General features: G+C 41.9%; 1 protein-coding gene across 5 annotated transcripts in view; it reads right to left on the reverse strand.

The window, feature by feature from the left end:
* The window catches only part of CXXC1 (CXXC finger protein 1), a 1,961,705-nt gene that overhangs the window by 558,195 nt on the left and 1,376,820 nt on the right, over window positions 1–26,690 (reverse strand). For all 5 annotated transcript variants that reach the window (XM_044080389.1, XM_044080388.1, XM_044080386.1 and 2 more), the window contains one exon: window positions 14,431–14,480. In XM_044080389.1, coding sequence (XP_043936324.1) covers window positions 14,431–14,480 — 50 coding nt within the window. The remainder of the gene's footprint in view (window positions 1–14,430; window positions 14,481–26,690) is intronic.

The following is a 26,690-nucleotide window of genomic DNA, read 5'->3' on the forward strand; positions in this document are numbered from 1 at the left end:
TGACTGATCATAACCATGGCTTTAATTTCATATTTATCTGCGCTCTTAAATATCCTGCCTCATTGTCCACTATCACTGGCAAATTCAGGTTTCCCATAAGTGTTTCAAATTGTTCCTTTGCGTGACTTACCTGGTCCTCTGCTCTATACAGGTTTTCTTAACTCCTCCTTCAGGTCTCCAATATTCCTTCTGGATCCCATGTCATTTTCTTTGTACTAGGGTCTCTGAGTTTAACTACTGATCTTCCTTAACATTGCCAATGCGTTTCAGCTCATACTTTGCTCTTAAATGATTGTCAATGTATGTTTGCTTAATTGCTGTAGTTCTGTACTTGGTTACACTGTTTAAATGTTCATTAATCATTTCCTTAGCTAAGTGGACCTGCCATCTTCGTCTTTCATAAACTTCTCTTTACTATTCTGGAACATATTTACCATAGCCCCTCTACGTAACGTCTGCTGCAATTTTCCCATATTTCTCTTATTTCTACTAGATTTCTAAACTTTAATTTCATCCTATCCCAGGTAACAGATAAAGTCATCTGGATTAACCTCAATTTTCACCCCAAAAATTCTGCAATCTGTCTGCAACTCAGGATCTTAAAGTTTCTCTTAAATAAACAAAAATTTGGAAAGTCTCAATTTTTTTTCCTTTTCTTTCACAGAATCAGCTGTTTAGTCAATACGAGTTCATAATCTGACACAGTTATTAGGTCAATCTCAAACTTTTCAATCACATACATGTGTTTCTGTGGTATATCATTTCTACTCTGTATGGCCCATTTACTGTGCTTTGGGAAATAATAGGCAAACTATTTTTGGTCTCCATTTAATAGTGAGATATCTTCCATACCAAATACTTTCAAATGTGTCTTTAAGAATCTTCCGTCTCTAGTTGTAAGCTCTCTTCTGCTCCCCCAAAGCATCTCCCCTTTACTACAAACCATTTTCCAGTCATGACCTTATAAACAGAAAGCCTTAGTGGAAGATTGCTGTCTCACCTAAATCCTTGTAAGCTCTGTTACACTTATTTTAGGATATCTAAAGATACATGGTAATGGAATCTTCCTCCTCATCCAATAATCTCTTGAAAGGACAAGCCTTCAATGTTCATTCATTTTTTTCTCTTCTATCAAAACCGGTATACCATTCCCCATCATTGTTATTACTCCCCGAGTTATTTCCAACATCCTTTTTATATTTTATGACAATTACTTCATCTGCCAGTACCATTTTACCAATCGACTGCTTCGGCTGTTGAGGTTGTCTCAAAAAGGACACCCTCAACAAGCTAATAAGACATGCTATAACTGAGTTCTTAGAGCTTTTGGGTACATTAGCTTAATTTTGCTAGTATTCCTCCATATCTGTGATGAGATTACCAAGTTTTTCCATGAACCCTGCATTCCATAAATGAACTAAACCTCCTCTTTCAGCTTAGGCAGTTGCAGATATGGAAGACCAACCGGAAACCTTAAATTATATTAAATTTTACTGATTTTTTTCTCCACTTGACCTAAATTTTGAAACAGAACAACCACCTCTGCTATTTTTGTGTACTATTCTACTTTTTAGATCATATACTGATTAAAAACAAGTTACGTACTTACCATAACGTTCCATGTGAGTTGTGCATCTCGCCTTCATTCTTACAGATGGGTTTGGAGCAGATCCTCGGCTTCGAGTTGGCCTACTACAAAGCTCTAGGTTTTCAGGCAGCTCAAAGCCAAGTCCCTATCCCATGATGCACCTAGCGTTACCTCAGATCTTGTTTGCTGTGTATAATAACACCATGTGTCATTCTATCACTCTTTAAGAGAAAGTCAGAGAAGGATTGAGCAACCAGGAAGAATCTAGTATCTTGGTCCTCGAAAAACCCTGGAGGAGGTAGGAGGGTGGGAAGTAAGAATGAAGGCGAGATGAACAACTCACATGGAACATTATGGTAAGTACATGACTTCTTTATGTGAAGTTGTTCTATGTCGACGTTCATTCTTACAGATGGCTAGTGTCCCAAGCACCACCTTTCTCGGGTGGCTCACGGGAGTATGTTTTTTTCAGGACAGCAGACCCAGAAGAGACCCTGTCCCTGGTGGCCCTGTCCACTTTTTAATGATAAAGGTATGAGGTCTTGACCAAGTGACTGCTGCACAGATGTTATCTATAGGAAGTCTAGCAGAAAAACAGAGGATGCAGGCACTGCTCTGGTAGAATGAGCCTTTATTTTGTGATGCAAGGGCATATTAGCAGCTGAATAAACAAATGTGATACAATCAGATAACCACTTAAGAGTTGTTTTTGCCACTGGCATACCTTTTCTGGAATCTAGAAAGGAAACGAAAAGTTGTTCTAATTTCCTGAACTCTTTTGTTCTATTCAAGTAAAAGAGAGGCCCAAATAGAAAATCTTTTCCATTTGCTAAGGTATAGCTTCTTAGTATAGGATTTATGAGAAGATATTAGAATCTGCTGCGTTTCATTTGAAAGGTTATGGAACTTGGCTATGTTGGGAATTGGAGCAGCCAAGCTGTCAGCTTCAGGGACTGAAGAGAGGGACGAAGTTCCCCCGACGAGTCCGTCAGAAGATCTGGAACTGGGTCCAGAATCCAAGGGTCCTCCAATTGATGAAGTTGAAGGAAGGAGAACCAAATTTGATGAGGTCAATGAGGGGCTATTAGAATGATGGCCCTTCCCATGGCTTTAGCTTTCTGTAGTACTTTGGGTATCAAAGGAATTGGTGGGAATGCATAGAGAAGACCCGGAGGCCAATCGTGTAAGAGGGTGTCCCTTGGGGCTTCTCCCGGAGGGGGAATCAGGGCAAAGTAGCTTCTGCATTTCGTGTTTATGTGATTGGCAAAAACGTCGCAGCAAGGCTGGCCCCACCTGCGGAAAATTCTGTCTGCTATTTCTTTCTTGAGGGACCACTCGTGAGGCAACAAAATTGCTCTGCTCAGCTTGTCTGCTATCAAGTTGGATTTCCCCGGAAAGTGCATTGCTAACAGAAAGTGCTGGGTGGATGTAGCCCATTGCCATACTCCGAGGGCCTCCTGACAAAGGGGTAGGACCTGGTTCCTCCTTGTTTGTTCAAGTACCAGACCACAGACATGTTGTCTGTCTGAATAGCAATTGTTCCCATAGGAAGAGAGTCCTGGAAGTACTGCAACGCTAAAAGTACTGCTCTCATCTCCACGACATTGATATGCAGATGTGTCTCCTGTTCGGTCCATGTGCCTTGGGCTGTTCTTCCCTGAAAATGCCCCCCCCCCCCCAATTAGGGAAGTGTCCGTGTTCACTGTGGCTGCTGGTACGACCTATTTTAACATGAAGAGCAGTCAACCACCACTGAATATCCTTTTTGCATCTGTTTGTGATCACTATAAGAAGAGACATTAGGAGCTCTTGGTAAGACCACTGAGTCAACAACAGCCATTGCAGAATCCGCATATGCATGCGACCCAATGGTTTGGCTAATACTACAGCTGCCATCATGCCTAACAAATTTTAGTACTTCTGATGCTGGAGCCTTGTCTTTGGATATGATAATGTGGACCTGCTGACGGAGTAGTAAGACTCTTTCTGCTGGAAGTCTCAAAGTGGTGGTGGTGGTGGTGTCCAATTTTGCTCCAATAAAAACTGTATGTTGCGATGGCGACAAGGCAGATTTTTCTGAGTTTATTGTAATGTCCAGATGACTGCAGACTGAAAGAGTGCTGTCCCTGACTTGTATAAGCTGATGCCTGGTGGTGGTGGTGAGGAGCCAATCGTCTAGGTACGGAAACACCTAGAATCCTAAACGTCTCAGGTGAGCCGTGACACTGCCATACATTTGGTGAACACTCTGGGGGCTGTAGTGAGACCAAAGGGCAGGGCACGAAACTGGTAATGATTGGCTCCCAGTCGGAAGCGCAGATGATCCCTGGATGGTCTGGCCATTTTTATGTGGTAGTAAAGATCCTGGAGATCTATCGAGCACATCCAATTGTCTTTCCCTAAAAAGGGACTGAAGCGTGAGCATCCGGAACTTCTCTTTCTTGACAGATCTGTTTAGTCTGCTGAGGTCCAAAATAGGTCTCCAGTCCCCTGTCTTTTTTGGAACTAAAAAGAATCTTGAATACGTTCCGGATCCTATCTGGTCTGCTGGAACTGGTTGGATGATTCTTTTTCTTAGCAACGTTTGGACCTCTACTGCTGCCTGTTCCCTGTAACTGGGTGGAACATCCAGGATTTTTGTTGTCAAGGGAGGGGGTGTGGCGAAAGGAATAAAATATCCCCTGGAAATGATACTTTGTACCCAGCTGTCATTTGTTATTTTGAGCCAGGCATCTAGATACAAAGATAAGCGACCCCTGACTGCCTCCAGAGTAGGACAGTCGGGCCTCCTTTCAGGAGCACTGGTAGGGCTTCCCAAAGAACTGATCTCTGTTACCCTGGTTTTGTGGACCCCCTATGCCACGAGGGCGGCTGCTTCCATTATTGCCCCCTCCTCTGGCCCTGGAGGGGGGTTCACCACGTGTGTCCTGAAAGGCTCCTTGGGCTTTACGGAACATCTTTCCTCCCCTTTGACCCTTGGGGTAGGGTCTAGTAGGGGTGGAAAAACAGACTCCAAAGGCAGACAGGGTCTTTCCTTACTGTTCACACCTGGTCAAAGTTTCCTTAACTTTGGGCCCGAAAAGGGACAAGCCATCAAAAGGGGTGTTGACAAAGGATGACTTAAAGGGCTCCGCGAAGGAACATAAGCGCATCAAGGAGTGTCTCCTAAGAGCAATTCCTGTACCCGCTTGCTCTACTCGCTCCATCAGCTGCATATGAAATGAAACACATGGATGAGTTTACTATGGAATTAAGGTTAGCAAGCTGGGAGGCAACTTTATCTGAAGCTCCTGCAGCTACTGTACCCTGAAGAGTATCTCCGAGCTCTTTTAGGAGATCTCTTAGCAGTCTAGTAAAATGGGTGAGATAACTGAGCGAACGCAATGCAAAAGTCGCTGAACTATACATGCACTTCCCATACCCATCCATGACCCTAGAGTCTATGTTAGGAGTATTGATAGAGGAAGAAGTTTCCGAAATCTCCTTTTTGGTGGCTGTCGCCACCACCATGGCTTCAACTGGCACTTCCTTGGTAAGAAATGATTTTTCCTGGGGGGCAGAAATAAATTTATTAGGCCTCCTGGGGACAGGCTCCATGGTGTTCGGAGACTCCCACGCTCTTCGTGAGACCAGCTCCATAAGCTCATTGAAGGGCGGAGACACCCTACAGGTGGAGGATTGAGACCCAAAAACCTTCAGGAGAACAGACTCATCTTCAGTAGGGATGGTGGACTGCCAGTCACCCCTCTGCCTAAGGATTTCTAATATCTCAGCAAATGAGATATCCTCAGAGGGGGACTGTCGGGACCTGTCTGATTCATCCAAGTCGGTATCGGATGTGAGAGACTCCTGTGGGGAGTCTAAATGCTTCCTCTTACAGATTCTCTTTCTAGGAACCTCATCAGTGGGAAAGTACAGTTTTGTACCTACCATAAATGTAGATGTCTGATAGGTATGCATCTGCAGTCATAACATATGGGTTGTCCTGCCTCAGGCAGCCCTTCGGTCGGCCGGATTCCAAAGTCTGGGTCTGGCCTCGGCTGATGTCGCATCTTCCCCGACGTCAGAGCTTCTGGGGTATAAAGGCATCAGCCAACGCCATTTTCCTCAGTGTTTCTTGCCCCAGATGCCAGGTGCCCTCTAGGAAGGCTAAATTTGGATAAATGTTGAAAATTCCAAACAGTAGCAAGCAAACTATATATATATATATATATATATATATATATATATATATATATATACATACAAACAAATACACCATAATAGATTCCCCCAGCTAGCTAAAAGGGGGGGTAAGCACCCTAGGAATACCACAGAGGGGAAGGAGGGAGGGTAATCCTGACTGCAGATGCATACCTATCGGACATCTACATTTATGGTAGGTACAAAACTGTACTATGTCCTTCAAGGATGCATCTGCAGTCATAACATATGGGTAGAATACCAAAGCCAAACTGGGGGAGGAGGTACTAAGATAATGATGGTGTAGTTAAGATCCCCTGTAAAACTGCAGTTGCAAAACCTGCTCGGGATCTGGAGTATAAAGGTAGATTGTAATGCTTGGCAAATGTATGCACGGAGCTCCAAGTAGCAGCTTCTAAAATGTCCTTGGTAGCCACTCCTCGTAGGAAAGCTGTAGTGGTGGCTGTGGCTCTTGTGGAGTGAGGCCTGATATTTTCAGGAGTTGTCTTTCCATGAAAAGAGTAGCAGAATCGAATGCAATTTCCTATCCATTTTGAAATTGTCTGTTTGGAAATTGCTTTTCCTTGCACTCCAGTTGCATATGCTACCAGAAGTTGGTCAGTTTTTCTGCTGGTTTTAGTTCTGTCCAGATAGTAGCGTAGTTGTCTGTGTACATCCAAGGTGTGCAATAGTTTTTCCCCCCTGCTCTGTGGGTTAGGGAAGAACGTAGGCAAATGAATAGCTTGGTTCAAGGATACCCTGGATACCACCTTTGGCATGAAAGTAGGATTGGTTCTCAGAGCCACTCTATCCTGGTGAAAAATAAGGAAAGGCTGCACTGCCATTAATGCCTGTAACTCGGATACTCTTCTTGCTGAAGTGATTGCTAGAAGGAAAGCAGTTTTCCAAGATAAGAATTGTAAGTCTGCTGATGCTGCTGGTTCAAAAGGGGGTAGTGTTAATTTTTCCAGCACAAAATTGAGATCCCATGCAGGCAGAGGGGGTTTCCTTGGAGGTTTAACATTTTTGATCCCTCTTAAAAATTGTCTGAGGAGAGGGTGAGAAAAGATAGGAGGATCCATGTTGTATTCTGCTGAAATTGCTGAAGCATGAATCTTAATGGAAGAATAGGACAGGCCATTGTGGAACAGTTCTGCTAAGTATTCTAGGATGTGTGCTAGGTTTGCCAGTGTGACATTTGTACCCTTTGATGCACTCTAAATGAGGAATCTCTTCCATTTAGCTGAGTATGTTTTTCTTGTGGAGGGTCTGCGAGCCTCCAGGATAATGTCCTTGACCCTCTGAGATAAAACAGTTTGGTTTTGTTTTAAGCAATTTTCCAGGCAGTTAGCTGCAGCGTTTTCAAGTTTGGATGCAGGGTCTTGTAGTTGTTCTGCGTTAGAAGTAAAGGCCATAGGGGTAGAGGCCATGAGTTCGTCCAAGACATGCTTCTCAGTAGCGGATACCAATGCTGCCTTGGCCAGTCTGGAGCTGTCAGAATCACCTTTGGCTGTTCCTCCCTGATCTTCAGTAGAACTTTGTACATCAATGGGAGGGGTGGAAAGGCATAAACTGGTAGGGCCTTCCAGCTGAAAGAGAGGGAGTCCACCCTCCAGGCTTGTGGGTGGTATTCTCTTGAGCAGAATTTGTTCAGTTGGTGGTTGAGTGGGGAGGCGAACAGGTCTATCTCTGGTATTCCCCATTTCTTTGTTATAATTTTGAAGATGTCTGGATGCAGCATCCATTCGTGAGCATCCGTGGTAGTTCTGCTTAAGCTGTCTGCTAGTGAATTTTCTTTTCCTGGTACGAATTTGGCCTGCAGTTGGATGTTGAGATTCAGGCCTAGGTTCCACAGATCCATTGCCATCCGGCATAGGGGGTAGGAATGCGTGCCTCCCTGTTTGTTGATGTACCACATGACTGTGGCATTGTCTGTCCTTATCAGCAGATGTCCTTGCTGGAGGAATGATTTGAATGCCTCGATTGCATGCTTCACTGCCAGCATCTCCTTTAGATTTATGTGTAGATTCAGCTGGTCCTGAGACCATAAGCCTTGGATACACTTGTCTTCCATGTGTGCTCCCCAGCCTAGGTCTGAGGCGTCCGTGGTGATGGTCTGCCTTGGTTGTGGTTTGTTGAAAGGCAACCCTCTGTTGGTCTGGCAGGCCTGAGCCCACCACAGGAACTCTTTTCTCAGGCATGGAATGATTGGTATCATGGTTTCTAGACTGTGTCTGTGTTGAGACCATACATTCCTCAGGTACCATTGTAATTTCCTCATATGTAGCCTGGCATGCGGGATCAGGATTATGCAGGATGCCATGTAACCCAGGGCCTGCAGGACTTTCCTTGCAGTAAGCTGAGTTTGTCTTGTCAAAGCCATGAAGTATACTGGGAGATGTTTTTGTTTTTCTTCTGTGAGAAAAGCCATCTGAGTTATTGTGTCCAGATCTGCACCCAAAAATGTTATCCTTTGGGATGGCACTAGTCTTGACTTCTGGATGTTGACTGTGTATCCCAAGGCCTGTAAAAGTTGTATGACATAGGCCAAATCCTTTATTAGTTTTGTCTTGTTGTCCGCTTGTATTAGGAAGTCGTCCAGGTATGGGTACATTTGAATTCCCTGAAGCCTGCAATGTGCAATTACTGATGCCAGGCATTTCGTGAATACTCTGGGCGCAGTAGATAAGCCAAAGGGCAATGCTGAGAATTGATAATGCTCTGATCCTGCAAGAAATCTGAGGTGTCTTCTGCAATCTGGTCGTATAGGGACGTGCAGGTATGCCTCCTTGAGATCTAGAGTCACCAGCCAAGACTCCTTGCCCAACATGGGAAGAAGTTGCTGTAGGGTCAGCATCTTGAATTTTGGCACAATGAGATATGTGTTTAGAGCGGACAAGTCGAGAATAGGCCTCCATTGAGTTTCTTTTCTTGGTACAAGGAATAGTCTGGAGTAAAATCCTTGGCCTTGTTCCATGGATGGTACCCTTTCTATTGCTTTCATCTGAAGTAAATTGTTGATTTGTCTTAGAGCCTCTGGCTTCTGGTTTGGTGGAAGGTCTGGCATTCTACTCTTTTTTGGTAAAGTGTGGAAGTGAAACCTGTATCCTTTGTCTATTGTTTGCAATGTCCATTTGTCTTTTGTAATGAAATGCCAGTTTTTTGAAAATAAAGCCAACTTTCCGCCCAAGGGTGCTTCCAGTTGTTTCCTGGTAGGCGGAATCGAGCCAAGTCATTGTGTCTGTCCTGTGGAAGTGGTTGTAGTTGCAGCTGTGGCGGTACTCCTCTGGTTGGCAGGTTGCCACTGACGACCCCTGTAGGCACCTTTTGATTGACCTCTGCCTCTTGGGCGTCTATTCCTGCCCCTCTGTGCTCTGGAGGTGTCTGGAAAGGACCAATTCTTTGAAGGCCAGTTTCTGCTGAACCTTGGAGGTTGGACCTGCAGAAAATCCTTGACTGTTTGCACAGATTTAGCTTTATCTTCCACTTTCTTTACAATGTCCTGTGCAGGAGAGCCAAATAAACTTTGTTTCTCCATTGGAGCATCTAGGAGTTTAGACTTGACGTGGTCTGGCAAGGCTTGCTCTTTTAGCCAGGCATGCCTTCGAATCACTGCTCCAGTCATAGCTGATCTAAATGAAGCCTCCAGTGCATCATAGCCACATTTTAAGAAATGATTACTGACCTGCTGAGAGTTGTGTACCAAATCCTGGAGGGACTTATGGTCTAAAGGTTCAGGAGAGGAAAGCTTTTTATTCAGCTGATCTAACAAATATTCCTGGTACTGTATCATGTGGAATTGACAGTTTAAAGCCCTGGCAGAAAGAGTAGCAGATGTATAAATCTTTTTTCCCCATCTCTCTAATGTTCTTGACTCTCTTTCAGAGGGTAGGGGGTTTTTGGCAGTGGCAGCTGCAACACCTTTTGGGCCCTGTGAAATAGTTTCTGGGTCTGCAGCATGGGCTTTATACAAGTGGAAGTGAGAATCCAGGACCCTGTAATATCTGTCAGGTTTGGCAGGGGCCGGGGGAAGAGAATCAGGGGCAGAACTCACATCATTGTATGCATCATCAACAACAGAAAGCACAGGTGGTATGGCTAAAGGCCTATGCTGTGGCAAGTGTAAAAAGGTCCTTAGTCTTTTCCTAGAATCAGAAAAATCCTGACCCTGCCATTGAAAGTGTTCCCTCATTGAGTGCAAAGTCTCCCCAAAGGAAAATTCTTCTGTGGGGGAGGCAGAAGGAATAGAGTCTTCTGCATCCGAATCCCCATAAGGTGAGTATGGTCCTTCCTGATGGTCTGTTAAATCAGATCCATCCGAGGAATAGTCAGAGGAGAGAGGTTCAGGGGGTTCAGTCCAAGGCCTTTTGTCAGGAGGAGGTTGTGAGGCCCTGTCTGGGTGAGGTTGGGAACCCCTAATCAGAGATATAAGGTCCTTAGCAAGGCTGAGAATCTGAGAACTTGAGGAAGGCCTCTGAGAGGTAGATTTTGCTGGTAAAGCTTTTGAAATCTTAGCTGCTTTAGCCCTGGAGAAGGCCTTAATAGACATAGAAGCAGGGGGCCTAGCTGCCCCACGTGCAGGTGTAGAAATGTCCAACGGAATGGTGTCGGACAGTTCTTGTGCGCTTGCTTCTTCGGTAGGAATTTCTGTAGCCGACTCAGCCGGGGCCTCTCTGGCCTCGGTTGTCGGAGGTATGTTTTCGGCTAAATATGTAGTTGGAGTCTCCGACTGCATTTTATATGCAAAAGCGGATCCAAAAAACTCTTCTGCAAACTCCGACCGACGTCTAAGTGTCCGTCGGTTGAAGGAGGCACAGGCTAAACAAGCTGAAACGTCGTGGTCTGGGCCTAAACAAGGAAGGCAGTAAGAGTGGAAATCCTTATGAGGTATTTGTTTCCCACAAGTTAAACAATTATTTACTTTGTCTGACATCGGCTGAGGCAAGAAAGAGTCCCCAACGGGGTACTTAGCTTTTTAGAAGTCTTCGGTAGCTGAAATCTCTGGATCTGACCGACCGGCACTTGCGAACAGCTTCTGCTTCGGGCACCGCGCGGCAAGAAAGACTGAGGAAAATGGCGTCGGCTGATGCCTTTATACCCCAGAAGCTCTGACGTCGGGGAAGATGCGACATCAGCCGAGGCCAGACCCAGACTTTGGAATCCGGCCGACCGAAGGGCTGCCTGAGGCAGGACAACCCATATGTTATGACTGCAGATGCATCCTTGAAGGACATCTTCTGGTGAGGTCTTGGAAGAGCAGGGACCACCCAATGGGGCTTCCTGAGGCTCTGGGTCTCCACGCTTAGCAAGGATCTGTGAAGCAGAAGCGGAGACAGGCGCTTTTGGGGAAGAGGTAGCTGGATCTGAAGTCGAAGATGTCTTAGGAGACATAACTCTCCTCATGGCTTCGAAGGCACCTCTTCTCTGATGAGAAGGGACCAACGGACCAGGGGAAACCATCGATACACCCCGGCACCGGGACAGTGGGCTCCAAACCAGAGAAAAGTGCTGAGCTCATCTGAGCCGAAGCCCCGAGAGGCAGAGTCGGAACCGACAAGTCAGTCCGACTTTTCACCCCAGACCCGACCAGAGAGTGTCAGCTCCTAGATTCCTCGATCAGTGCCGAAGATGTCAGAGTAAACGGAACTGAAGACACTGGAGCAGGAGTCGGCTCCGAAGGTTCAACGATCATCAAGTCCGAGTCCTCTGGCTCCAAAGAACCGGTATGGCTTGGAGGAGGAAAAGTAGTAGATGGTAAAAGGGTCTACGGTTCCGAAACCGTTTGGGTCAGAGCCGATACAAATTTAGCAAACGCCGGTGCCTGTAACAACTACTGCGCCACACAATCCACATACAAATCGGAAAAGCTTATCGAAGACCGAGATGAGTGGATAGAAGGAGGTACAGATTGCAGGAGTGGAGATTTAGGCACTTCGGATACCGGTTCCAGGACGGGGGCCGGCTCCAAAAGGACAAGACGCTTGGTTCAGAGGGCTGTGGAGCTGACGTGAAGAAGTAGAAGCCTTGGAAAACTTTGAAGATTTACTAGACCTGTCCTGGTCACTCAAAGCCTCCTGAAAAGATGGTTTGACTAGACCTCTATTGATGAGCTTTCTCTTTCTCTCCTGAAGGACCCTGGAAGAGAAGGAATGACAAATTGAGCAACCTTCCATAGCTATCTGTTACAGACATTTTCTGTCCACATTTTGGACATTTTTTGAACCCTGACTTAGGATGTTTATCCCTATCCTGGTCAGCCATAATGAACAGCACAGTATCAGTGAAACTACAACAATATGCTAAAGACACACCTAAAAGTATTTAAATAAGCCCTGATAAAAAACTATGGGCTAAATATCTTTTGACAAAGTGTCACTCTAAACACACACACACACACACACACACACACACACACACACACACTAACTAACTATATCTAAGCACTTCTAAATATCAAAAGTTATCAAAGGCACATAACTATATAACTACTCTTACCACACTAAATATAAAGGCCTTTAGAAAAACGAAGGCCCAAAGCTATATATAATATGAAAAAGGCACACCAAGGAATACACACTAAAGACATATAAATGCTAAAGAAGCTAAAGCTAAGAAAGGAATTAAGTTATAAGAAAAAATCTTTATAATAAAGTTTTACTGGCCCGAGCTATTGCTGAGGAACCTCCGATCTAATGCAGCGGCAAACTAGATCTGAGGTAACTCTAGGTGCATCATGGGACAGGGACTTGGCTTCGAGCTGCCTGAAGACCTTGAGCTTTGTAGCAGGCCGACTTGGAGCAGAGGACTGGCTCCAAACAGGTCTGTAAGAATGAACGGCGAGACAGAACAACTTCACATCTACATCTCTTTAATTTTTGCTAAGGTACCTTGTACTCTCTCAAGCCATATCTCCTAGCAGCACCAATAACTTTCCAAAGCTTTACTGAAAACTACTGACATACAACTTAATTACAACTTTACATTACTAAAAGCAATAACTCATGAATGAAGGAAAAGTACTTCTTATCTCTCAGCTTCGATGCTTTCTGTCTCTAACTTATGTTTTATTTTATAGTAAACATTTGATTACTATATATATACAAATGGAATATATACTTTTCTGAGAGACATAAGTAAGTTTCTGACAAAAATCTGACAATAAAGAGGACGGATCCAAAAGGTACTTATTACTCAAAGACTCTGTGCTAAAGCCGACTATATGGAAACACCAAATGTGACACTGACTAGAGTCTACATATGCAGCCTAGTGGCAAGATAGTTCTGATTCTTTACACATCCCTATGATTCTATTATATTAGCTCATCTGTTTGTGTTAAGGGCAGATGTACACTACACAAGAAAGGTGACTGAAGCTTTGAAAACTGGCCAGACATACAGTACCCTTGGCAGGCTACATCCCATATGTAATAGCTACTGAAGCAGTGATCCAATGATCTTCATCCTTCATTCCCAAAACTACAACTTGAGCCTCTTTTGCTTAAGTATGAGAGTCTAAGCAACTTCCTTGCTGAAATACATCACTGTTATGCCTTTTAAAAGAAAAGGTCCAGTGCTAATGTAGGCACCCCCCCCCCCCCCACAAATTATCCAGCCTGTATCATACATTATACTCTTCTATTCAAAACAAATACAAAGCTAAAATGAAACCCAGAACATGTACAATTGTTTTGCTAATGGAACAAATGCTGACAAATTCTTGCTTTGGTACATATGGGTGTTAACATGCAGAATGCAAGGTGTAATGCATTTGCATTATGTTGTTGAACTACATACATTAGTTCTACTAGTAATGAGATTTGTATCCCACTTACATAGTCATAAACATTACTGCACATGATCACTCAAATGACGAATGTTTTTTTCAGAAACATAATCAATATATATATAAATATCTTTTCTCATAAAAACAGTTGATCAAAAACTAAATAAAAACACATTTTTTTTGCAGATGCCACAGCACTTGCTTCATTAAATACACTAACTCCAAAACTGTACATCCTCAGGGAAAGACTTTTAAAACTGTCCTTAGTAGTAGTGCAATCTTGCAGTTAGGACATATTACAAGTTTACAACTAATGACTTAATAAAGTAAACTAGGCAAATGTAGATAAGCAACTATATGGAGATAACCAGAGTACTCTGCTGCGGCATCCTACTGAATTTGAACTCTGCTTCTCAATGTAAATGGGAGTTTGTTTGCTTTATGCCTAGGCTGGGTTTGAACAGTCCACTAATCCAGTTATCAAACAAATAAAACAAAATTTTAGCAAAACGGTCCTTTTCAATCATGTACGTCATACCAGTAAGCTTAGAAAACATACTAAACATGGATCCAGCTTACAAGTGAAACGGTACAAGGAGGTAAAAAAGAACAGCCCAAATTGGATTCGTGCAGCTAAATTAAAATCACCTCTTAACCTTAAATGATTATACAAAGATACATATTTCTGTCATCTCAGTGAAGCAAGAAGGGGAGATCTTATTTCTTGACAGAAATTAGGAAGAGAGAAGTGGAGCTGCTCTTCAGAGCTAATGCACCAACTGTATTACAGTTAAATGTATAAATTCCCTAACTCATTTACATTCACTTCTTACAAAATAACAGTTAATGGAGAGTAAATTTGATAATCAAAACTTACCCCTCTATCCGTGTCGGGTACATGGAACCAAATGAGGTCTGACTTTCATACTACATAACAAAAAGGAGGACAGAAATGGTTAAAATGACACTCTAAAATGTTTAAGGAACGTCTGCAGTATAAATGACTGCACATATTGCTGTCTTCTTACTTGTGCACAAAACATATTCAAATACCATTTAACTCAAATTTTTTAGAAAATTTTTCAAAGCAAAAACAATAAAACCCACTTACATGTTGAGCTTTATACAGAAATATCATCTGTACTTAAGAATGTGAAATAAAAGCTATGGGCAGCATACCTCTCAACCTCTTAATGCAAGAAATCTGGACAGTTGAGGCAAAAATCTGTACAGTTGAGAGATATGATGGGCAGTCCAGCACAATGCTGAATCTCTAAGAAGACCTCAGGGTGCAAGAATGTATCAGAACCATTTCCACTGGTGCTAAAATAGCTCCACACACAAATTTTCACATTCTGCCAAAGCCACCCCTTACTCCCAAAATGTAATGCCTAACTAGAAGAATCCACTTTTGGGCAAGCAAATGACACATAAAGGGGTGCTGAATACTTGTTACAGATTCAGTGTCACGGAATAACTTTTGTACCTGATTTCAAAGAGCTCTAGCTGCAGGATCAATTAGAATAGAGCCCAGGCTAAAACCTAAGTGGCTTTCATATGGGAATACATGATTGAAAATAATGGATCCAAAGAAAAAATGGACCTAGAGGTTCTTGAACAGTTTTTCCACACATATTACAACAGACAACAGTACAGTTATTAAGTCATTTTGATAGTAATCTTCTTTTGCCTTCATAACCTTTTGTGGAAAACAAAATAACAGGTTCTGGTTTGGTCTACATGGCACCTGAGCAGCCAAGAAGAGAACAAGATAATTGTCTTGATTAGAATACATTGAGAAAAATACTGGAAAAAAGAACTGACTGGTTTACACTGGATTTTGCAGCTATGTTACGCAAGAAAGGGGAACAGGTACATAGTGGAACCTTGTTCTACGGTACACAAGGGAAGGAGTGGTCATGGATAAGGCCTGCAACTCAGAAAATAACCTGGCTGAAATAACTGCCTTTGGAAAGAATACATTTGAAGATAAGGAACATGAGATTTTGCAGCATGAAATAACTTTCCCAAAGAGGAAAAAGTAACTCAAATAATTGACCAAAAATACAAAAATCCAATTCCACAGCCACAGAAAATACCCAAGACTTTATTGACAAGTTGAGCGCTTTCTTCCCACAATCAAGACTCCTTCAGAACATTTTCCATATGCACACATCTCTCTGAAATAGCCATTAAAACCACCCGACCCATCCAATTATGTAATCACACATTGAATAATTAAAGTCAACCACATCTTAAAACACATTCAGATACAAAAAATATATTATAAATGGAATTTCCATATTTTAAGAGGAAACGGCATAAATGACTCACTTAAATTCATAAATACCACAAAATGTATGTTATAAAATAATATATATTGTATATACTATTAAGATAAAACATAATACATATATGTATTATGTTATTATTAAAAAAGTCTTATAACCAACAGTTCTGTAAAAACAGTCCTAAAAAGCACAAGCCTGAAAAACAAAAACAAAATAATAAAAACAAAACATTTCTTCATGACATTGAATGACATTTTGCTGAAAAATATTGTAAATATCTTAACCTAAAATATGTTTTAACTTTAATAAACACATGATATTAATAGTCTCATTAATACCTGGAAACTGGGTGCATTAAGTCTTAATTGCCACCTCAGTTCACACAAATTCAAATGTATATCCAAAATTGCCCTTTGACAATCCTTGACAATTTGTTGAAGCACTAAAAATTTAAAAGTATGATCATTAAATTCTTGTATATGTCTACTTAAAGCATTTGAAACTTTTCGGTTCCATATGTCCAACAGATGTTCCCTCATCCTATCCTTGAATTTCCTGCAGGTCTTCCCCACAGAGAATGCTGAACACATTTGGCCAAATACACCACATTCATGCTATTGCAGTTAAAATAATCAGTAATATATAATGCCCTGTTGTTCAATATAAATCTATCCTTAGTTTACAATAGACTCTTACAACAAATGTCCACTCCACATTTAACATTTCCATTTATCCTAAAAGGGACCAAACCAACTTTTATCTCCTTTTTGTTATTACTGTTGGATTCCAATATGTTCTTAAACGACCTGTCTTTCCTAAAAACTATCACAGGTTTTGTTCCAATAAGATGGTCATCACAGGCCAAAATACCCCAATTCCGTCTGATAATTTCTACTATTTCCTCCCCATCCAAATTAAATGTGGTAATGAAACGAAGGGGTCCATTAACTTTTTTAACCCGGTCCAACAGGAATTCACCAGGCCACCTATTCCACCTCCTTTCAAAATGGGCTTGTATACCCCATTATACCTTTTTATTGTCAATTCCCTAGGAATCGTTTGTACCATACTAATGGGGTACCCTTTCCTCTCAAACAACTGGGCAATAAACTCTACTTCAGCTTCAAATATTAAATCTTCACTTACCATGCGGGCGGTCTTCACCATTTGCTCCTTTACTATAGACTTTTTTTGATAAAAGGGATGCCAACTAGAATAATCCAAACAAATAAAAGGGATGCCAACTTGAATAATCCAAATAAGTATTTGTTCTGGTTGTTTGCTGAAGTATTTGAAAAGGTTGGTTTGCTATATATTTCCGAAGTAAGCTCTTTATATGCAAAATCAACCCTTAAATTCACATCCAAATATATAACACTCTCACTTTCAAGCGCAGTCCGGGTCTGAACTGTCTGCAAACAGCTACAGTTAACTTTGAGTATGTGTCTACCTATTTGAGCCAATATTAATTTTCCCCTGGAGAGCACTCTGCTTTGGCTTGTAAGCAGCCCCCACCACACACACACACACACACACACACACACACACACACACACACACACACACACACACACACACACACACACACACACACACACACACACACACACACACACACACACACACACACACACACACACATCTTCCACTTTTCTCTTATTCCCTTCTGTTAGCAAATAGTATCCATAACTGATCAATACTGCATCTTTGTTCATTTAAACTATGACCACAGTAGCCTACTGATACATGGTTATCCTGTTTTTCCACCTGAGAAATTAAGAAATGACTTACAGTTTCAGAGCAGTCTAACACATACTTGTCTTTGCTTTGTGATTGTTTCCAGCCCCCTCATACGAGCAACTAACAGGGTCTCTACCCGCTTCGCTCTCACCCTGCCCCCTATTCCCTCCCGCCCCCAGTGGTCCCACCTTTATTGCACTCAAACTCCTTCCATCTTTCCAATAGCCAATCACAGTGCTAACCCAACACTACCTCCTCCATCTTCCCACTACTATCACACCTCCTCAACTAACATGTACAAGCATACCTTTCCTATGCTCACTGCATGCACTCTCCTTGCATATCTTACAACCTACCAAAGCTCCATCATTCCCCTACTCAACCACTACCACTGTACTACTACTCACACCACCACTCATGTCTCACCCACACTCAGCTCCCCTCCCACCAGCTCAAGAACCATCCCTATGCACCCCCCACATATTCTACCAACTATATTACTCAAACATAAAGCATCCCTACAACTTAACATAGTAACCCTCCCACCATACCTATTACCTACAGAGCACAATCATAAAGTTTCCTTTATAAACAAACACATTCAAAAACTGAGAAAACTAATAATCTCTTGCATATCAAAACTAGCCCTAAGTGGAGACATCCACCCCAACCCTGGCCCTACCATCTCCAACCCCAATCCTCATAATCAGAATAGAAACCACAACTTCACCCATATTACAGCCAATAGAAAGCCAAGTGACTTTCTTCTACTAAACCTAAATATTAGAAGTATATCCAACAAAGTCCATGAACTCCATGCCACCATAGACTTGTACTCCCCACATATAGTCATCCTGACAGAAACCTGGCTAAAACCTCACATTACCAGTGAGCAAATACTCCCTACAGGTTACGGCATACTAAGAGTAGACCGGCTAAACAAAAAAGGAGGTGGTGTAGCTATAATATTTAAACAGCATCTAAACATCCAGATCTTAAAATCATCAGCTCCACAAATAGGCAATGAAGAAATAATATATACCAACCTCAAATTTAACCAAAACAAAACCATCAACATAACTGGATGCTACTTCCCACCTGGCCAAAACATTCCTCCACTAGAAAACCTCCTCAGCTGGTCTACCCACCATCTCCCCCAAGAAACTATCATCTTAGGTGATTTTAATATTGACTAGCAATCCTGTTCTGGCAACAATCCAACCCATCATGTACACCTTCATGGCTTCACCCAACTAGTCCAGTCACCAGCCAGGATAAATAAAAACTCCAGCAAGCACACTACCCTGGATTGGATACTAGTCAGTAAGAGCCCCCAGTCATATATAACAGGCTGCTTATCAGATAGCCTCAGTGATCACTCCCTAACATTCCTACTCAAAAAATACCTATACCAAGCTAAACCTGTCATCTACCATCAAATATGTAAAAAACTAAACTTTAACCCACTCACATTCATCTCATCCCTCAAATAATGTAACTGGCATCCTCTAAAGTACCTCAGTCTAGATGACACAGCTGAATTTTTTAATACTAGCTTCCTGAACATCCTTAATTACCATGCCCCGATAAGATTTTCCAGAACCAAAGCACAACCCTCCCCATGGCTACAGAAAACCACTAAGTCAGAAATGAAAAACAGGGATAAAGCCCGGGAGCACTGGCGCAAAACCAAAACCCCCTCAGCTAGACAGAAATTCCTAGAACTACGCAATAGAGTCAAAAAGCTAATAAAACAGGACAAATTCCAATACTACCAGTCTGCCCTAGACTCCTCACAACACAGCCCCAAACAATTCTGGTCCTCCATAAACTCCATCCTCCCCCCAGGTAAAGTCAGTACCCCCCCTCCTAACATCCCTCACTCCTCAGAAAATATTGCTACCTCATTCAACACACACTTCACCCAAACCATACTATCACTAGCTAAACAACACAACCCCCCTCCAACCCACACCTTCAACTAGTAATCTCCCCACTGCCTTCTCTTTTTCTCCTGTACCTACCTCCAACATAAAAAAACTCTTAACTAAACTTAAACCCACCAAATTAGCAGCAGACAACCTCCCAAGTGAATACCTACAAATCGCAGCTGATGCTCTGGCCTACCCTGTATCCATCTTGATTAACCAATCTCTGTCAGAAAGTTACATTCCCACACTGTGGAAAGTATCACATATAATTCCCCTCCACAAAGGCGGACCCTCCACAGAACTAACCAATTACCGCCGTATAGCTATTCTCTCTCCACTCTCCAAAATACTAGAAAGATGCATACACTCTCAGGTCACAGGCTACCTCCTTACTAACAACCTCCTTTCCAATACTCAGCATGGTTTCTGACCAAACCATAGCACCACCACTGCCTTACTCTCCTTTACTAACACTATCCTTCAGCATAAAAACAATGGCTATCTCTCCTCTGCTACTTTCCTAGACCTATCTAAAGCATTTGACATGGTCCCACACAAACAACTTATCTCTGTCCTCAATAACCTATCCTTCTCACAATCAGTCACCAACTGGTTTCAGAGTTATCTGTCTGACCGCCAACAATCCGTTGTATGGCAGAATGACACATCTCCTCAACTACCTGTCTCCATAGGGGTTCCCCAAGGATCCATCCTTGGACCCCTACTCTTCTCTGTTTACACCAATAATCTAGCCTCTGCCACCAAACATGGCACACTCATACAATACGCAGATGACTCGACCATCATCTGCTCAGCCCAGTCCCTACCAAAATTGCAAAAAGTCACACAGGAAGCCTTTTCCTCTGTTGAAACATAGTTATCCGATGCCCAATTAATACTCAACCCAAACAAAACTAAACTACTCATCTTCCAACCCACCAAACATACTCAAAACAACTCTCACTTTAACATCACAGCAAAAGACTATATACCCAACTGAACACACCAAATTGCTAGGAGTGGAAATAGACAATAAACTAAAATTTGACATTCACATATCCATGACCATAAAAAAAGTCCACAAAAAACTAGGAGCGTTATACAGAAATAAGCAATTTCTCACCAAAGCAGCAAAGATTTCAATAGCAAATTCCCACCTTATCTCCACCCTACTTTATGCCTCTCCAATATATACCAACCTAAGGCAATGTGATCTAAACAAGCTAGAGACCTGCTACAACAAAATCATCAAATTCACCACAGGGGCATCCTACCGTAGTCACCACTGTCTCTCACTTGCTGAACTGGGCTGGCTTGAACTCCCTCACCTCCTTCAGCGGTATCAACTCTCACTCGCCCACAAACTAGTAAACCATCCAATAAATGTCCCATCCCTCCAGAATCTACTTCAACCCTATCACACTACCAGACCACTAAGATCCAGCAACAAAAATCACTTGAAGATCACTAAAGCCAATAACTCTGCTGGTGAAGCACTATTCTCTTGCGCCATAGCCAAATTATGGAACTCACTCCCACCCACAATTACCTCCGTACCATCATGCACCCACTTCAAAACCTTACTAAAAGTGCACCTAAAAACATGCTGGCTATGCCCTTGCAACTCCCACTCCAATATCATCCACCCAATCCAACCACTACCTTTCTTTCCACTCCACTAACTACCTTGATTATAGCAAGCTCTGATGCGCATAAGCCTAGTACTTATTATACAGCAGGAACTTCTCATTGTAATATTTACTAACGTCTGTTATGTACTTTACAGATAAATATTCTAGTCGTCCACTGATGTACTATGTTCTTCATCTGTAAATATGTTGTAAGTAACTGCTATGTTAAATTGTTAATCGCTATGTAATCCAATGTAACTACTGTCTGTTTACTCTACTGTGGAGCTTTTCTCCCCGGGCCTCCGCTGAAAATGGACCTACGTCCAGTCGCACACTCCCGGTCAACAAATTTAAATAAATAAATAAATAATAATCTCACTACTGTAAGTGTATATGAATCTCACAAACTGAGTTGTTCCATTAATATACTCAAAAAAACTCATTCAAACATTCCAATGGTCCCTCCCAAATTAAAAATATATCATCCAAAAAAACTAGTAAAATTGTTAATAAACTCAGCAAAGGGACCCTTAAAAACATATTCCTGCTCCCAATACGCCATCACATAGTTTGCGAAAATTGGGGCACAGGCCGCTCCCATAGCTACTCCAGTGGCCTGCTTATAATACTGGCGCTCAAAGAAAATGTAATTATTACTCAAGACCATCTCCATAAGTGCGGATAGTTTATTAATCTCATCCTGCTCATACAAACCTGTCTTTAATAACTGCATTCCCAACCAATTAAGCCCTACTTCATGGGGTATTACAGAAAATAAGTTGCAAACATCAACAGTCACTAATTTAATTCCATTGCTTACTCTTACTTCATTCATCTTCTCTAAAAAGTGCCATGAGTCCCTACAAACATATTCATATATACCCAATCCTTTCCTCAGTCTTTGGTCCAAGAACCTGCTCACAAAGCAGGTTTTTGCCCTTTTGCCATCAACAATAGGCCTAAATGCAGGATTGTTCAGGCGTTTGTGCAGTTTGGGTATGCCGAATATTTTGGGGACCATGGGGTAATCATTTTTTAAAAATGTGACTTCATCTTCATTAATTTGCCCTTCATATACCATATTCTCCAGGGCCAAATCAATGTTCCTATTCAAAATGTTTACTTCATTCAATGAACTTTCCTCATATGTGCCATCTATTAAAAGCATATTCATAGCATTGGAATAATCAGTTGCATCCATTATGGCCAAACCATTTCCCTTATCGGGCTTCATGACTCTAATACTTTTATCAACCACAATTTCAACCAGCAAACTATTTTCATGCTTACTTAAATTATATTCAACATTCACATTCTTATACCCCAAAACTTTTCTAATTTCAATTTCACAAACTTTATCAAAGACAGCAATACAATTATTAGTTGGTGGATTAAACAAACTAGGCTTCCGTAAAGATGTCTGCTCATGCATTATTTCGCCACTGAACCATGCTTTACAATTTAGTTTATGTACAAACAATTTCAGGTCAATAAGCGTCTGTGCCAAATCACCCCTTCTACTTGGCACAAAAGTTATACCTTTAGATAATAAATTAGCGTGCTCCATAGTCAAGGTTTTTCCTGAATAATTGTACATTTTAAAATCACCCGAACTGTTATTTATGACCATAGGTACAAGCATTTTTTGTCCATTAACGCCATTAAAATGTCTAAATCATTATTCACATTAAAATCATCATTATCTTCACATTGCACATTACCATAAATGCCATTGCTCATCCCCTAATAGGATTCCACATCAGTACAGACAAACATCTGTCGGACATCAGCCACACCATTCATTACAGCTCCAGAATTATCAGCACTCGCATATACATGTCCCTTTATCACTTGGTCCATTAACTGTTCTGGCGATAAATCTTCCCTTTCTGATTCTTTACTTTCTGTTTTTTGGTCTTGCACCCTGCCAATAACAATCTCTTTGAGCTTCCCTCAAAAAATGGGCCTGCTGATATTCCCTTTCTTTAATATGTTCAGATTGTCGCTGATCTCCGCCACGTTGCCTTTGCCATTCTGTTTCCTGTTCAACAAATCTTCTTGGGCTAGACGTCATCACCCCTCAACTTTGCTCTTCCTGAGTATTATCTAAATTATTGTTACCATGGCTCCCAGCCAAAAAGGGGTAAACTAGCCCTTTTTGATATTCATTAATGTCTCTTATGATTTTGTTATACTTTCTTAAAAAATCTCATTGCACAAGTTTTCCACTTTACTATACACATTAGATAAATTAGTTTAGAAATGTTCAAATAACAGGTCATTCCTGATACATTTTTTGTTATCTTCCAATGTCTTGGCCAGACCTTTCATATCATGATTATTATATTTTACTATTATTTTCATTAAATCCATTCCTGAACGGTCGAACAGCTGGTGCAACTCAAACAACATGTCAGAGTCATGTTCAGCCCCATTCGGGTATCACCAAATACGTAGTCCACGTGGAACCTGCTGTAACTCGATATTTCTTTCCAAGTAAGCATTTTCAAGCTAAAGTTTCTTGAATTTTGTAAGGTCATTTTCGAATTTGGCAACCCGATCAGACAGGGATACAAACTGCTGTCCCCCAGACCTTGTGCTCATATTATCACGAAAATTAAACACAATGATTTTCCAATGCACTGGACCACTTTCCATTAAAGCATGTGCGGCATTTCTAATACCACCTTCAGCATTAGTTTGTTGTGTTGCCTCCTGTACCTGCGAACTCTGAGTAGCTTGGGTCAGTGGCAACCCCAAGCTGCAAAAAACATTTGAATTCTGCTTGTCCATGAGAGATTTTATCAGGATGGTGTGGAGACCTAGCTGCTGATGGATTTGCTGCAGAATGTCATTGTTATCACTGGATTCTTCCATGGTTTACAGAATATGGCACAACGAACCACATAACCAAGAACAGCAAACTGACCAAAAATCGAATTCCACAGCCACAGAAAATATCCAAGACTTTATTGACAAGTTGAGCGCTTTCTTCCCACAATCGAGACTTCTTCAGAACATTTTCCATATGCATCTCTCTTAAATAGCCATTAAAACCACCCCAACCATCAAATTAAGTAATCACACAATGAATACTTAAAGTTAACCACATCTTAAAACCCATTCAGATAAAAAAAATATATTATAAATGGAATTTCCATATTTTAAGAGGAAATAAACGGCATAAATGACCCACTTAAATTCATAAATACTACAAAATGTATATGTTATAAAAATAATATATATATGTAGTATATACTATTGAGATAAAACATAATACATATATGTATTATATTATTAAAAAATGTCTTATAACCAACAGTTCTTTAAAAACAGTCCTAAAAAAGCAAAAGCCTGAAAAACAAAACCAAAATATTAAAAAAGTACAGTTGTGTACCTACCATAAATGTAGATGTTCGAGTGTATTCACTGTTGCAGTCATTACTCTTGGGTTATCCTGCTGGCTGGCTGCCCGTGGTCGGCCAGAATTCCAAAGTCTAGGTCTGGCGATGGATGCTGTTGCCTCTTCCCTGACGTCAGTGCGCCAGGGGTATAAAAGATGCAGCCAACGCCATTTTCTTCAGTTTTTCTTGCCTCAGATGTCAGGTGCCCCAAATAGGTAGGCTGAAAAATATAGCAAAAAGAAATGCATGCACAAAAATAACATTTCCTTCATCTACAAACAAATACACCAAAAAGGTTGTATAGGATAGAGAAGTGCACATCAGTCCCAGCAAAAAGAAGGGGGATGGTGGATGGGTAACCTGGACTGCAACAGTGAATACACTCGAACATCTACATTTATGGTAGGTACACAACTGTACTATGTTCATCGTGTTTCACTGTTGCAGTCATTACTCTTGGGTTGAATCCCAAAGCTGAGGATGGGTGGCTGGGCTAAACAGGATTAGGAGAGGCTATGAGGCCCTGCAGAACTGCAGTGGCGAAGCCTGCTCTGGACTTAGAGTAGAGAGGCAAGTGGTAGTGCTTTGTAAAGGTGTGCACTGAACTCCAAGTTGCAGCCTCTAAGATTTCTTTGGTTGGTATTCCTCTGAAGAAGGCTGAAGTGGCTGCTGCTCTGGTGGAATGAGGCCTAATGCCCTTAGGCACTGATTTGCCATGTTGAGAATAGCAGAAACGGATGCAATGGCCTATCCATTTAGAAATAGTCTGTTTTGATATAGCCTTTCATTGTGATCCTTCAGCATATGACACTAAAAGTTGCTCAGTTTTTCTGAAAGCTTTGGTTCTGTCCAAGTAGAAGTGTAACTGCCTGTGTATGTCCAAAGAATGCAGAATTTGCTCACCCTTGTTCTGTGGATTTGGGTAAAAAGTAGGCAAGTGAATGGTTTGGTTGAGGGCCACACTGGACACCACCTTAGGCATAAATGTAGGGTTTGTCCTCAGAGAAACCCAGTCTGGATGAAAAATGATGAAAGGTTCCACAGCCATGAGTGCTTGTAACTCCGAGACTTGCCTTGCAGAGGTTATGGCTAGGAGTAGAGCTGTCTTCCAAGATAGGAATTTAATATCCGCTGTTGATGCTGGCTCGAAAGGAGGCAGTGTGAGTTTCTCCAGAACATAATTGAGGTCCCAGGCCGGAATCGGTGCTCTCCTTGAAGGCCTAATGTTTTTGGCCCCTCTGAGGTACTGCCTTATTAAAGCATGAGAAAAAATAGGTGGTTCTGTATTGTAATGTGCAGAAATGGCCGAGGCATGAATCTTAATTGATGAGAAGGAAAGGCCTTTGTTCAGCATCTCAGTTAGGTATTGTAAAATCTGAGGAATATTAGGTAAAAATGTGTCAATGCCTTGTTCCCGGTTCCAAGCACAGAATCTCTTCCATTTTTCTGCATAAGATTTTCTGGTACTGAGCCTCCTGGCCTCCAAGATAACATCCATAACAGCTTTTGAAAGAGGAGTTTTTTGAATGGCTACATTATCCGCCATGCTGCCAGACTTAAGGTCCTGAGCTGACTGTGCAGGATCTGATTGTTTTGTTGGGTCAGCAAGTGAGAAGTTTGAGGCAATATCCATGCTGGACCTTGAGACAAGCTCTTTAGGATTGGGTACCAGTGCTGGCGTGGCCAGTCTGGTGCAATCAGAATAATTTTTGGCTTCTCCTGTCTGACCTTTAGGAGTACTCTGGGAATTAGAGGCAGAGGGGGAAAAGCATATACGGTTAGATTTTTCCAGCTGAATGATAAGGCGTCCACTTTCCATGCTTGCTTGTGGTAAGTCTTTGTGCAAAATCTCGGCAGTTGACAGCTGTGAGGGGAGGCAAATAGATCTATGTCTGGGCAACCCCATTTCCTTATCATCATTCTGAAGACTTGTGGATCCAGTTTCCATTCGTGGGGATCCATGAGGTTTCTGCTTAGTTCGTCTGCCAGAGTATTTGTTTTTCCTGGCAGGAATTGTGCTTGTAAGTGGACTTGGAAAAGCCAATGCTGTGTCCCATAAGGTCATTGCTTGTCTGCAGAGGGGGTAAGAATGAGTACCCCCCTGCTTGTTTATGTACCACATGACCGTAGTGTTGTCTGT

Source organism: Protopterus annectens, chromosome 8.part0 (assembly GCF_019279795.1).
Source record: "Protopterus annectens isolate FY-2018-M chromosome 8.part0, PAN1.0, whole genome shotgun sequence".
NCBI lineage: Eukaryota > Metazoa > Chordata > Ceratodontiformes > Protopteridae > Protopterus > Protopterus annectens.